Source organism: Dermacentor andersoni, chromosome 3 (genome assembly GCF_023375885.2).
Source record: "Dermacentor andersoni chromosome 3, qqDerAnde1_hic_scaffold, whole genome shotgun sequence".
NCBI classification, from domain to species: Eukaryota; Metazoa; Arthropoda; class Arachnida; order Ixodida; family Ixodidae; genus Dermacentor; species Dermacentor andersoni.
Window position 1 is genome coordinate 226085095 of NC_092816.1, and position 13022 is coordinate 226098116.

Here is a 13022-nt window from a genome sequence, read left to right on the forward strand (position 1 = left end):
TTTGAAAGAGGAAAGTGAGGCAGTAAATGATGAACATATTATACTCGGCGGAGATTTCGACCTGCCTGAAACTGATTGGTCTCAAGAAAATAATAACACTCGCATTTACAGTGGTTCAGTAAAAAAATTGCTACGGCTGTGTAGCTGTTTTTCGCTCTGGCAACTTGTTTTGCAACCTACAAGGGGAAATAATAATGCGCTGGATTTATTATTTACTGAGATTCCTTCTGAGGTCCAGACAACACTAGTCCTGCCTGGGGTAAATGACCATAGTCCTGTGCGAGCTGAACTTGCACTATGCTAATGTTACCGATAGCGGGAAAAGGCGAATATATATGTATAAGAAGGTGAATACAGGGATGATAATAGCAACACTTGACCGTTACTACGACGTGTTTGAGATGCTATCATAAACGTGCGATGTAGAAGATATGTGGGTAAGATTGAAATCTAAATTGTTTGATTTACTCGAACAACACGTTCCGTCATGCGTGATGTTATCCAGACAGCAAAATTAAGCCTTGGTTCACAGGTGATGTGCAAAGGTTAGTCCGCAAGATGCATAATGCACACAATAATTTAAGAAAGACAGAACGGAAGGCAAAAGAAACATTGCAATAGTTACAACTAACATGAATGACACCATAAAAAGAGCAAAGGCCAGTTACTTTGAAACCCTAGATTGCAGAATAAAACAACGCCCGAAAAAAATGTGGCAGATCTACAAAAGAAACCAAAACTAACAATACCGACTATTGATGACGACTGCACATAACGATCGCCACAAAGCTGATTGCTTTATCGCGTTTTTTACATCGGTATTTTTACTCATGAACACACGTTCCCGAGTTCTCGTAGAAATTGTGACGTCACTATGGAAAAGGTCGTATTTAGTGAGAACGGAATAATTTTAAAGAAATTAAGCCCTAGAAAAGCCAGTGTTCCAGAAGAAATATCAAATGCTTTTTGTCATCATGTGCGCGCTCAGTTTAAAAATATTTATATCTTCTGTTTACAAAACCGATTGAGCAGGGCTACCTGCCCTCTGACTGGAAAAGGGCAAATATAGTGCCGGTTCACAAATCTGGACACGAAATTTGGGTATCCAATTACCGTTCCTTGTCGTTAATTAGTGCAGTGGGCAAAGTGCTAGAACATAATTAAATGGTTATATGAGAATCTCCTGCTAAACAATTGCCAGCATAGTTTCCACAGTGGATTTTCCTGTGTCATGCAACTCACAGAATTAACTCATGATCTGGCAAGTGCATTGGGTAAAATCGGAACAATAGATTGTATATCTCTTGATTGCAAGAAAGCTTCTGATGTTGTGCAGCATGACTTTTTAATAGAAAACTACTCATGGTATGGTATTGAAACAACAATTATCGATTGGATACAAAATTAACTGCAGCTTAGACGTTTGGAGGTTGTTGTAAAATGAGAGAAATCGGATGAGGCTGACGTGACTTCAGGAGTACCACAGGGATCGGTGCTTGGCCCACTGCTCTTTTTTATTTATGTGAACGACATTGCTGATAACATTAAATCTATTGTGCGCATGGTTGCAGATGACTGTGTATTCTATAGAGTTGTTAATAATTTAAATGATTGTGCAACATTCCAAGGTTACATCGACATGATCGCACAGTGGTGTTCAATATGGCACATGAACCTTAACCTAAAGAAAACGGTGTGCATATGTGTAACTAAACATAAAAAGAAACATTTTCAGTTGAATTAATACAATAATGGTACACAACTGTTGACTATGTCAGAATTTATATATTGGGGAGTGGATTTCACCACTGATTTATCTTGGACACGTCGCATTGATTGCATCACTGCCAAAGCATCTCGGGTTATAGATTTTATGAAAAGAAACGCAAAACAATTTCCATTCAAAGCGAAGGCTCTACTCTATCTTTCCAGTGTCCGGTCAACACTCGAACATGCCACCACTGTTTGGGATCCTTGGACGCGAGTGAACATAGACAAACTAGAAGGAGTACAGCCTAAGGTAGTACGATTTGTATTAAAAAATTCAAACGAAATTTTTGTGTGACAGCAGCAAAAAAATTGCGTGGGACTTGCTACAAAACGACTTTCAATTCATAGAATAAAACTGTTGCATGATATGCTTCATTCAAGAACAGGTATCAATAACACAAACTACTTGCGTATGCCCGACAACGTGTCTTTGATAGTTGATTACGAGCTCAAAGTGAGAGAGACTATATGTAAAATTGAAGTGTTGAGTAAGTCATATTTCCCTAGTACAACTGGAGACGAGAATTGGTTACCAAGTGATATTGAAAAACAAAATTCAAATGAAATGTTTGAACAGTCGCTTCATGATGTAATATTATAGACAGGAACATGTGGCGTTTTATCCTATGGTGCCTGTATTCTGTATCCTTTTTTCTTTTATGTAATAACCCCCCCCCCCCCACTGTATTGGATATCGAAGGCGTTAAAGTGAATACTGCTCGACCGTGAAATATGCGCCGCAAGAGGAATCGCTCGACTGCATGGTCGGAAAGCGAAAGTGATGCTAACCAACTTCAGCCAGGTGTTCAACCACATCAACAAAGGCACGACATTCGCGTACATCGAGGAAATTGTGGAAACCAGCAGTGCGCTTGTCCACTCGGATTCTATCGCATCTACCACCGCGACCATAGTTCCCCAACCAGACTTCTACATAAATCCAAGCAGCAACAGCTCAAAAGTCTGCTCCGACAATACAAATACTGCTTTTAGACGTGATCAAGGATTCGAGAAACTCCAGTCGCAAAGCATCGCATAATAACCGAAGAGTGCGCTTGGCCACTCCGCCAGGGCAGTTAAGGAGTTTCGACCCGAGAACGTCAAGGTATACGGCAACAAGCCGACGAAATGCCGCACGACAACAACATCCAGCTGTCGAAAAGCCCGTGGGCATCGCCTGTACTCTTGGTGAACAAAAAGACGGAACCTTGCGTTTTTGTGTTGATCATCGCCGACTGAAAAATATGACGGAGAAGGATGTATACTGCCTCTCACGGATGCAAGTCGCATTGTATCGGCTCTTCATTGCTAAATATTTCTTGTCTATAGACCTCAAACCTGGCTACTGGCAAATAGAAGTCGACGAGAGAGATCGCGAAAGGACCGCCTTTATCACGCCAGACGACCTCTACGAGTTCAAGGGGATGTCATTTGGACTGTTCTCGGCAGCTGGAACGTTCCAGCGTGTGAGGGACACGGTGTTAACAGGAGTCAAGTGACAGACCTGTCTTATTTACTTGGCTGACGTCATCGTCATCGTCATCGTATGACGGAGAAAGATGTATACTGCCTCTCACGGATGCAAGGCGCATTGGATCGGCTCTTCATTGCTAAATATTTCTTGTCTATAGACCTCAAACCTGGCTACTGGCAAATAGAAGTCGACGAGAGAGATCGCGAAAAGACCGCCTTTATCACGCCAGACGACCTCTACGAGTTCAAGGGGATGTCATTTGGACTGTTCTCGGCCGCTGGAACGTTCCGGCGTGTGAGGGACACGGTGTTAACAGGAGTCAAGTGACAGACCTGTCTTATTTACTTGGCTGACGTCATCGTCGTGTTCGCTAGAAATTTCGACGACCACCTTAGGCGGCTTGCGACTGTACAAGAGGCCATGTAGTCATCAGAGCTGACCCTAAAGCCGAAAAAGTGCCGCTTCGCTTAGGATGAGCTTCCGTTCCTTGGTCACGTCATCAGCAAATATGGAATCCGCCCCGACCGACAGAAGACAGCTGCAATCCCAAAGTTCCTGCAGCCCATCGACAAGAAGGCACTGCATCGCTGAGCCGCTGACACATCTAACTAAATGTAATTTTGGTTTCAACTGGAAGACGCCGCCAGCCAACGTATTTCAATAACTTAGACACTTCCACAAGGGCGCCGATACCGAAATCCACACTTACGCCAGTAGCCTAGGCCTCGGTGCCGTCCTACCCTGTAGTCCAGAGAAAAGACGGACTTGAAAGGGTGATAGCTGACGCTAGTCGATCGCTGTCAAAAGCGAAAGGAAACTATTTTACAACCTAAAAGGAATGTTTCGCCGTCATTCGGGCCACAGCCGAATTCCGTCCTTGCATATATGGCAGGCGATTCAAAACCGCCAGCAACCATCACGTCTTGCTTTGGCTAGCGAATATAACGGACACTTGATGATGGCTGGCACGGTGGAGCGTCAGACTGCAAGGATATGATGTCACTAATAACCTACAAATCCGGACGAAAACATTCTGATGCCTATTGTCAATCACGCGCCCCTACTGACCCGCCACCGCTAGTTGACGGGGATGACGGCACCTTCTGTGGAATAATGAGAGTGGAAGAACTCGCTGAACAGCAACGACCAGACCAGGAGCTAAAAAGCCTCGTCGAGTATTAGGAACGTTGTCGCTAGACTATTTAGGTAAGCTCTGTCTGCGTTCTCGCTTCAAAATAACCTACTGATAAAATGAACTTCTCACCAGCCCGCGTCAACTAACTTCATGTTGTTCCCTCAGCGCTGCGTCCAGAAGTACTCCACGCCCTACAGGACGATGCGACTGCTGAACATCTCGGATTCTCCCGGACGCTATCCAGGATGTAGGAAAAATATTACTGGCCGCGCCTCACCACAGGCACCACCCGTTACGCCAAGACATGCCGAGACTGTAAGCGACGTAAGGCGCCACCGATAAGGCCAGCAGGTTTACTACAGCCAATCCAGCCTCCTTACCGACAATTTCAGCAAATCGGGATGAGTTTGTTGGGGCCCTTTCCGACGTAAACATCTGAAAATAAGCGGATCGTCGGGGCGACGGACTGCCTCATCCGCTTCGCAGAAACGAAATCTTTGCCGAAAGGTAGCGAAGCCGAAGCGGCGAAATTCTTTGTCGAGAACATCCTGCTGCGACATGGCGCCCCAGAAATCCTCCGTTCCGACATAGGAATGGCCTTTAACGCGGAGGTCACCCAAGCGTTTCTGCAATGCAGTCAGACAAAGCCACATGAAGACAACTACCTGCCACCCGCAGAAGAATGTCCTTACGGAGCGCCTGCATTAGACCCTCGCCGACATGCTAGCAATGTACATTGACGTCGTACACAAGATCTGGGATGCCGTCCTGCCGTACGTAATGTTCGCTTACAATATGGCTATGCAAGAAACAACCCAGATCACGTCATTCAAGCTGGTTTGCGGCAGGAACCCGACAACGACTCTCGACGCCATGCTACCGCACGTCTCCTATGAGGAGAATCTTGACGTCCCCACCTAGCTTCATCGCACCGAAGAAGCCCGACAGCTCGCCTGCCTGCGGATTAAGAATCAGCAGAAGACCGACAACACTACAACCTTCCACGACGCTACGTCGAGTACTAGGCCGGCAACCGTATTTGAGTTTGGACCTGATGCGCCGACGAGGACTTAGCGAGAAGCTTTTACGCCGCTATTTCGGATCCTACAAGATCATCCGACGCATTGGCGCACTCGACTTTGAGGTCGTACCAGCAGATATTTCGCTATCACAGCGGTGCCTCACAAGACCTGAGATAGTCCGCATTATGCGAGTTAAGCCGGTCCACCTGGGCGAATGAATTTTAGGCCTTTGCGTAACTGACCTTTGGACTTTCTTTTTTTGTTGACTGCATTACTTTGGACTTTGTTTCTTTGAAAATTGTGCTTTTGTGTTTTGCGCCCCTGGTAGGATTGTAGCATCGGGACGATGTTTTTTGAAAGGGTGCATTGATATGTGGACTTGTCTACCTTTTTGTGTGAGCTCTTTTCGCCGTCTAACAAAGAATATCCCTCAGCGAGGGATGCACCTGCATGTGTTGGAGGTTTCTGGAACGTTAGCGATGGTTCTATCCGCTGTCTGTTGTCACCGAAGCTTGTGTAATCTGGTGGCATGTATGCGGGACGTGAATCGTGTAGAACTTTCTGAAGGACACACTAGCCCCAGCAATTTCTCTGGAACGTTCGATGGCTCGCGTATAAAAGACGACCCGCCTGACCTGTCGGTCAAATTTTGGACGATCGCTGACTGGGCTCGCCGCTACCGTTGTTCTTTGAGTGGAGCGTGCTTTTGACGGCGCAATGTCGCCCAATAAACGCCAGTTTTGTCAATCACCATTTTGACGCCTTTTTACCGCCACTACTACGCCGTAATATAGCAACAGGCAACAAGTAAAATTGGAGAAGAAAACTGAGGGACTCGCTTTTTGTTAAGCATGACCATAGGCTGCCAATATGCAATAAATCCAAAGAAAGCTTTGAATTATATATATATATATATATATATATATATATATATATATATATATATGTGTATGTGTGTGTGTGTGTCTGTGTGTGTGTGTCTGTCTGTCTGTCTGTGTCTGTCTGTCTGTCTGTCTGTCTGGTCTGTCTGTCTGTGTCTGTCTGTGCGTGTGTGCGTGTGCGTGTGCGTGTGTGCGTGTGCGTGTGCGCGTGTGCGTGTGCGTGTGCGTGTGTGTGTGTGTGTGTGTGTGTGTGTGTGTGTGTGTGTGTGTGTGTGTGTGTGTGTGTGTGTGTGTGTGTGTGTGTGTGTGTGTGTGTGTGTGTGTGTGTGTGTGTGTGTGTGTGTGTGTGTGTGTGTGTGTGTGTGTGTGTGTGTGTGTGCGCGTGCGTGCGCTTTTCAGCCTTCTTTATTACTTTTTCCACTAACTGAGCGCCACTAGCAGTTGCTTGATTGCTCGGAATGCTGTCGGTTTTGAAAACGCCATGCCTTTCATGCCTTGCTTCATTCTTCAGTTTCATGTCTTTCTTATGTGCCATTTTACGATGTATTGTTATTGTGGTATTTTCTGTACATACCTTGTGGCCATTCCTGCATAAAGGATTTTGCCAAAGGGTGGCAGTATCTATGAAATAAATAATAAATACCGAGCCGTGTTTTACTAATTTACTGGCATATAAAATTCAATAGTTTTAACCCTCAATTTTTCAGTATCTCATCAATGTACATTCTCTTTCCGCTGTTTAAATGCGTATGCATTTCTGTGCTTACCCAACCAGAAAACCATCCATCCATCCATCCATCCTTCGTGTAAGACGGTCGCTTCGAAGATAGAGCTTGTAGAAGCGAGCGACTTTATCTTCGTGCTGCCTATCACTTCATTGCGAACGAAGCGGCGGAAACACAGCGCTCAAGAAGGTCTCAGCACACACTTAACGCTGCCTCTATCGCAGATCGCTTTCAAGATATGGGCCCGTGACCCGCCGTGGTTGCTCAGTGGCTATGGTGTTAGGCTGCTGAGCACAGGGTCGCGGGATCGAATCCCGGCCACGGCGGCCGCATTTCGATGGGGGTGAAATGCGAAAACACCCGTGTACTTAGATTTAGGTGCACGTTAAAGAACCCCACGTGGTCGAAATTTCCGGTGTCCTCCACTACGGCGTGCCTCATAATCAGAAAATGGTTTTGGCACGTAAAACCCCATAATTTAAGATATGGGCCCGTGCGTCTTTCTTCAACGCGAAATGGCGAAAACACAGCGCTTAGAGCTATCAGCAGTCGGCACTCTCTTACCGCATCGCATATAGCTTTCGCGATAGGGTCCACGCGGCCATGCCAGAGAACGATGAAGGGTCCGTGCCGCCGACGGAGTACGTTTAATCATGGTTCTTGATGACTCGACACGGGTAGATAAGGTGCTTAAGAGCGATAACGGCTTATCATGCTCGGAACGTTATCAGCGCACCTGGCCTCGCCACCTATTTCACTTGCCTTATCAAGGCATCTTGCGCCACCGTCTGCACCAGTTAGTGTCGCCGCAGCGTTGTCGTTTGTTCCTGCAGGATCAAGTTTTATAACACTGGTGACTACACAGAGCTGCGTGGAGAAAAGCAAGGGGCACAAAGCTTACGCATACTTAGAAAAACTCCCAGGGGTGTTGCTACGTGAAGCTGGCTTCATTTCCCTGATCCTACAAGTATGCCTGTTCCTTGCTTTCACTTTCTATTTACACTCTTGACCAAAGACAGATATCTAGAACTCGTTTTCGTTTATTCAGTTCCCATTTCTCGCTTCTCCACTCTCTTTAGAGATTTTGAAAATCTCTGTCGATAATAAGCATATTTCCTGCTTTGAAAACTGAGCACACTTGATTGACAGTGTCTATTATAGGTTTTAATACTTTTGCGCTTCCCGTCATCATCGTTACTTGAAAAAACTCAGCACCAGAACCTCCCCCTCTCCCCAATCTTCCCCCTTATAATTTCCACTCTTTTCCTTTCTTTCGTTCATTGTGAGCAACTTGACATCAATCAGCCCACCGGCCTATTCCCCTCCCCTATTTAGGGAGGGGTAAGGGTGACCGACTCGATCATGTGTTATCGGCTGTGAAGGAAAGTAATTTCCACTCTGAGGAAAACTCTGGTTGAAATTCCAGCGACATTCATTCGTCGACCGCTGATCCTCAGTTTAAGCCTCCATCGCCTTAAGAACTTCTGCCTTGCTGTGTCTTGGGGCGGCACATTGAAGTTCACGTATTGTAGCCGGTGGGCGTGGCAGCCGTATGCACTGCGAACGAATTCTGAGGCTGGCATCAGTTCAGGAATAGGCACCGTCATACTTGGTGTAACAAGGCGCTGTCGCTCCACGGACTTATTTACCAAAATACCATTTTGTAATTGAAGCGGCAATCTATATTGTCCTACACTTTGGCAATGATGATCTCGACACTGGCGCCCATTGAGAATGTCTTCCAAACGAATACATTGCTTGATCTTACGAGGTAAAATTTTTACTTGGCAGTAACTGACAGAATGCAGCATTTAAAAGGAGGAATTCATTATATTTTATGAGGTATGTATTTGCATGTCTTGTGCGAGTAAGGCCGACTTATTTTAGTAATGCAGTTCGAGAATTCTGCTAAATGCCTCAGTTAATTGAAACAGAATTCTGTGAAGTCAAACACACACACCCAATACGTAATTTTATCCACTGAGAATGGTCCCCTCTAAAGAAGTAAAGCAACATACGCATGAAAGTACATGAAAGGCAGTGTGTTACATTTATTAACTTATACTGCTATTATTTGCCTCCACAAGTTTTTAGTTAAAAGGACAATCAGATCGCTTCATTTTATTGTCATCTTAAAGTTATCGAGAGTAAATTACCAGTAAGCGAAACACCTCGTTGTCGAGGTGCATTTCATAATGCTTTTGGGCTGTAGTAACCGAAAGAGCGCTAACATTGCACCCCATTTCAAGAGGCTTGATTTTACGTATAGGCGCTGGCGACATTTGTTCATCGTACGAGTCATAATGGCGATCTGCGCAGTTCGGTGGTCTCGAGGCAATGCTGACCGGACTGTGCGACGAGTACCCGCTCGTCCTGCGCCGACACCGGGAGATCTTCGTCGGCTGCGTCATCCTGTTCATCTACGCATGTGCCCTTCCGACGACCACTTACGTGAGTACGATGCACCTTTCCAGTCGCGACTGATGCATATCACCTGCGGGTTTGACACAACGCAAGATTTGTTTGAGCCGTTCTCAGGATGTCTTCACTAAAGGGCGGTTATAATATACATCATATAAACGAAAAATGGCTTTTTACTGCGGTAGTTGGAATATCGGAAATTTCTAGTATCAGTACGACGCTGTTCAATTCTCAAATAATTCTACAATTACCATTTCGAAGTTGCTTAGTATTGGTTCTTTTTAATGTATCAGGAATAAAACACAATCGAGCCTCGAGGCACATGAAACTATCGATGAGACGACTGTAACAAATGGTTCTCCAGAAGTACAGCTGTGGCTGTCGCACAAGACAACCACAGTATGAGCGATTGCAGAGTACATCAACCAACAATGTTTTGTTTTTTTAACGTATCTTTGTCATTTCTTGTTGCTTTCTCCCCTACAAACTTTTCTTAGTGACTAACTTCTTAAAAAGTGCATAAATATTTGCTCACTTTGTAAATGTGTGACACACATACATGCTTGTATATACACATATTTTTTATGTATCGTATATAATTCTGCGTTCACATGCTGCAACCGTTGCAATGTAAAATGGCATGTAAAGCAACATACTGTTTTTTTTTGGCTGTGTCCCGAACATCCCCAACACCATCCGCGATATGTGATGGGACATGAAATGAAAAAAAATATTGAAAGCTTGACAAGGAAAGTCTTTTAAATAGGGAAGAGAGGTTTTCAAGTTGTCTATGCTGCTGTACGTGAAGGTAAAATACCCGCTAAGGAAAAACGTAGCTCTCTGAAATGGTCATGATAGATTGGGGAGCAGCGTGTTTAGGCAGTAAAACAGCGCTAAACAACAGGACGAGGAGAGGGACGCATCGAACAGCGCTGTTGCCTGTGTTCCTCTCCTCGTCGTGCTGCTTAGCGCTGCATTTACTGCTCGTAATCATGAACCAACCAGCCCAAATGCGTACTCTTCTGTGTATAGACCTTTAGTAAAAAAACTGGTCGCAATCTTCCGCGTGGCACCAGGCGAAAACAGTAACTGAACCAAAATTAATAGATACATTGACACGGAACTTCTTCTTCGCAGCCAATCGGAACCAAAGAACACAATTCATTTACCCATTACAAAACTCCGCGACCACGGTCGCCCACCGTGTTTAATCTGGGAGCGGTAAACACTTGGCTGTTTTGGCGTTCTTGCTTTGTACATCAGCATTGAAGATCGCCTTCATCTGTCAGTGGACATAAATAGGCTGATGAGAATGATGATGGTGATTGTGACATCAACACTTAGAGATGGCTCGCTCAATACTGCGATATCGGCAGAACTCTCTTCTATAGTGCAGTGTGCAATGCGCTTTTTCTTTTTAAAATACTGCTTGACGCATTACCTAACAGAGGAGCAACGCTCTGGTGCACCGGTATTTTACGTAGAGGTCAATATCGTCGTGAATCTGGTCAAGATGAAAATGTAGAAGCATGAAATGAACGCTATGGCATCAGTTATCTAACAAAATCATTCACGGCATTACACATGAACTCTGTGATGTTCATCACGAGCTCATGAAAACGCGTTTTAAAACAACGATGAGCTTCTTGCATATGCGCATCAATTTCTGGCGGGCTATTCTAGCACGTGTCGAGTAACCTTCTTGAATAGAGTAGAACGTACCATTCGGGTTAAAAGTGGCAGAGTGAATTGGAGCTTCGTCGATAAACCTCAATAATTTTGCGATTATCCGACGGTTTTTTCCCGTCTGGAAGCTTTGACAATCTTCGTGCGGGCTACATAAAGCGAATCCGAGGAAGCGCTACCGTAACTTCCAACAATTTTTCATTTTATTTCTGCTTTTCTTTTCTTTTTAATCTTTCCGTCCCCTTTTCCCTTTCCCCAGTGTAGGGTCGCCAACCGGGCGCAGTCCTGGTTAATCTGCCTACCTTTCATTTATCATTTGCTCTCTCTGTCCCTCTTCAAAGATTTTCCCAAGGTGTTTTCAACGAGTTTTACCAAGCAATGTCAAGCACGAGATGTTCCATATTGCTTTTGGTTGCACGACTCAATGTGACCTCTGACACAACAGCATTTTGCGATATCCCTGAAGTTGTGATAAAATTTTATACAGACTTCAGCGAGGGAGCAGTGGTGTTGTCGTGCGGACACAGATTCCGTTCTACTTCCCCAGCCGAAATAGGTAAAAAGAAATAAATCTATTAGAATAAAAAGAAAACTTGTGCCGCACACCTACATGTGTCATACAGATCAAGGGAACCCGGTACCACGAGAAAGAATGGATTGCAGTTGCTAATGGAAGCAACATTAGGCAAATACCTACTCTGCGTCAAGAAAGGCATCGTCATGACCAATATCTAAGCGGTAACATGCCCTGACTACGCGCACTCTGATTGTCTGTAGGCTTTCAGAATTTCCCGCGCACGAGGTAGCTCTATGTTGCAAAAGGAATACATCCGAAGTTGCTCGAACCAGCGGTCACCAGGCAGTCCAAGCATTAGTTCACCTAAATTGCTGGGAAGAATCCGTCAGTTGAACTGCTGCTACTCCGTGCCTCCGACGTAGAAGAGAAGCACCGAAAAACCCACGCAGAGAAGACCTGCGTCAAGAAAAGAATCGTCATGAACGTTATTTGACGGGTAACATGCCCCGACAGTCCGCGCTGCAAGGGTGAGCTTTGCAGCCTTATAGAATTTTCTGCGCACGATGTAATTGCAGGTTGGCAGAACGAAACATCGGAAGTGGATAGAAGTAGCGGTCAGCAGATAGTTGAAACACTCCTTCCTTTGAATGGCTAGCCTACATCGATGACACTTTGAATTGCTGGTGCCACAGTGCTTGGTAGGTATGCCGAAAGGCTAAGAACGACCAACACAAGATAAGCCTGCATCAAGGTGAGTGCCATTATGGACGTCGTCCCAAAGGTAACGGGATCCCACTGGCGTCGTTGCGAGGATGATTTCTAGGGTTTGAGAATTTCCAGTGATCGAGGCGCCTTCAGGTTGCCGCGGGAGAACATCGGAAGTGTCTGGAAGTAGCGACCAGCGTTAAGGCCTGCGTTAAGAAGGGCGCCGTCATGACAGTTGTGTGAGCGCTAAGGTCCGTTTACTGGCCTTGCTACAAGGATGGGCTTTTTAGCGTGGCAGAATTTACCGCCCTAGAAGTGGTTCAAGGTTGCCAGAGGAAAACATCGGAAGTGGATCGAAGCATCGGCCACCACAGCGTCCCAAATTTGTTCCCAAAATGGTTGGACATGATAAGTGAGATGTTGAATGTCGAGTTCCTCTGCGCCTCCGAGATAGGCGGGAAGGCTCTGAAAGACAAACGATGAAGGTCTACGTGAAGAACAGCATCGTCACGACCATTGTCTGTACAGCAACCTGCCCCAATATGCCATGCTGCGTGGTTATTACAGTGTAAGCTGTTATGGGCTCATTCAAATAGCAGTTTCGCTTGGCGATGTTGTCCACTGAAGTCGGTGTCCCGAACCCGTCGCAGCTATAGCCAGTTATCCTACCCATTGTGAGGGATTGG

The 13022-nt window shown here is 45.4% G+C and overlaps 1 protein-coding gene across 1 annotated transcript in view; it reads left to right on the plus strand.

The window, feature by feature from the left end:
• Positions 1 to 13022, plus strand: part of SerT (Serotonin transporter) — an 860179-nt gene that overhangs the window by 653941 nt on the left and 193216 nt on the right. The window contains exon 9 of the mRNA XM_050183099.3: positions 9327 to 9458. Coding sequence (XP_050039056.2) covers positions 9327 to 9458 — 132 coding nt within the window. The remainder of the gene's footprint in view (positions 1 to 9326; positions 9459 to 13022) is intronic.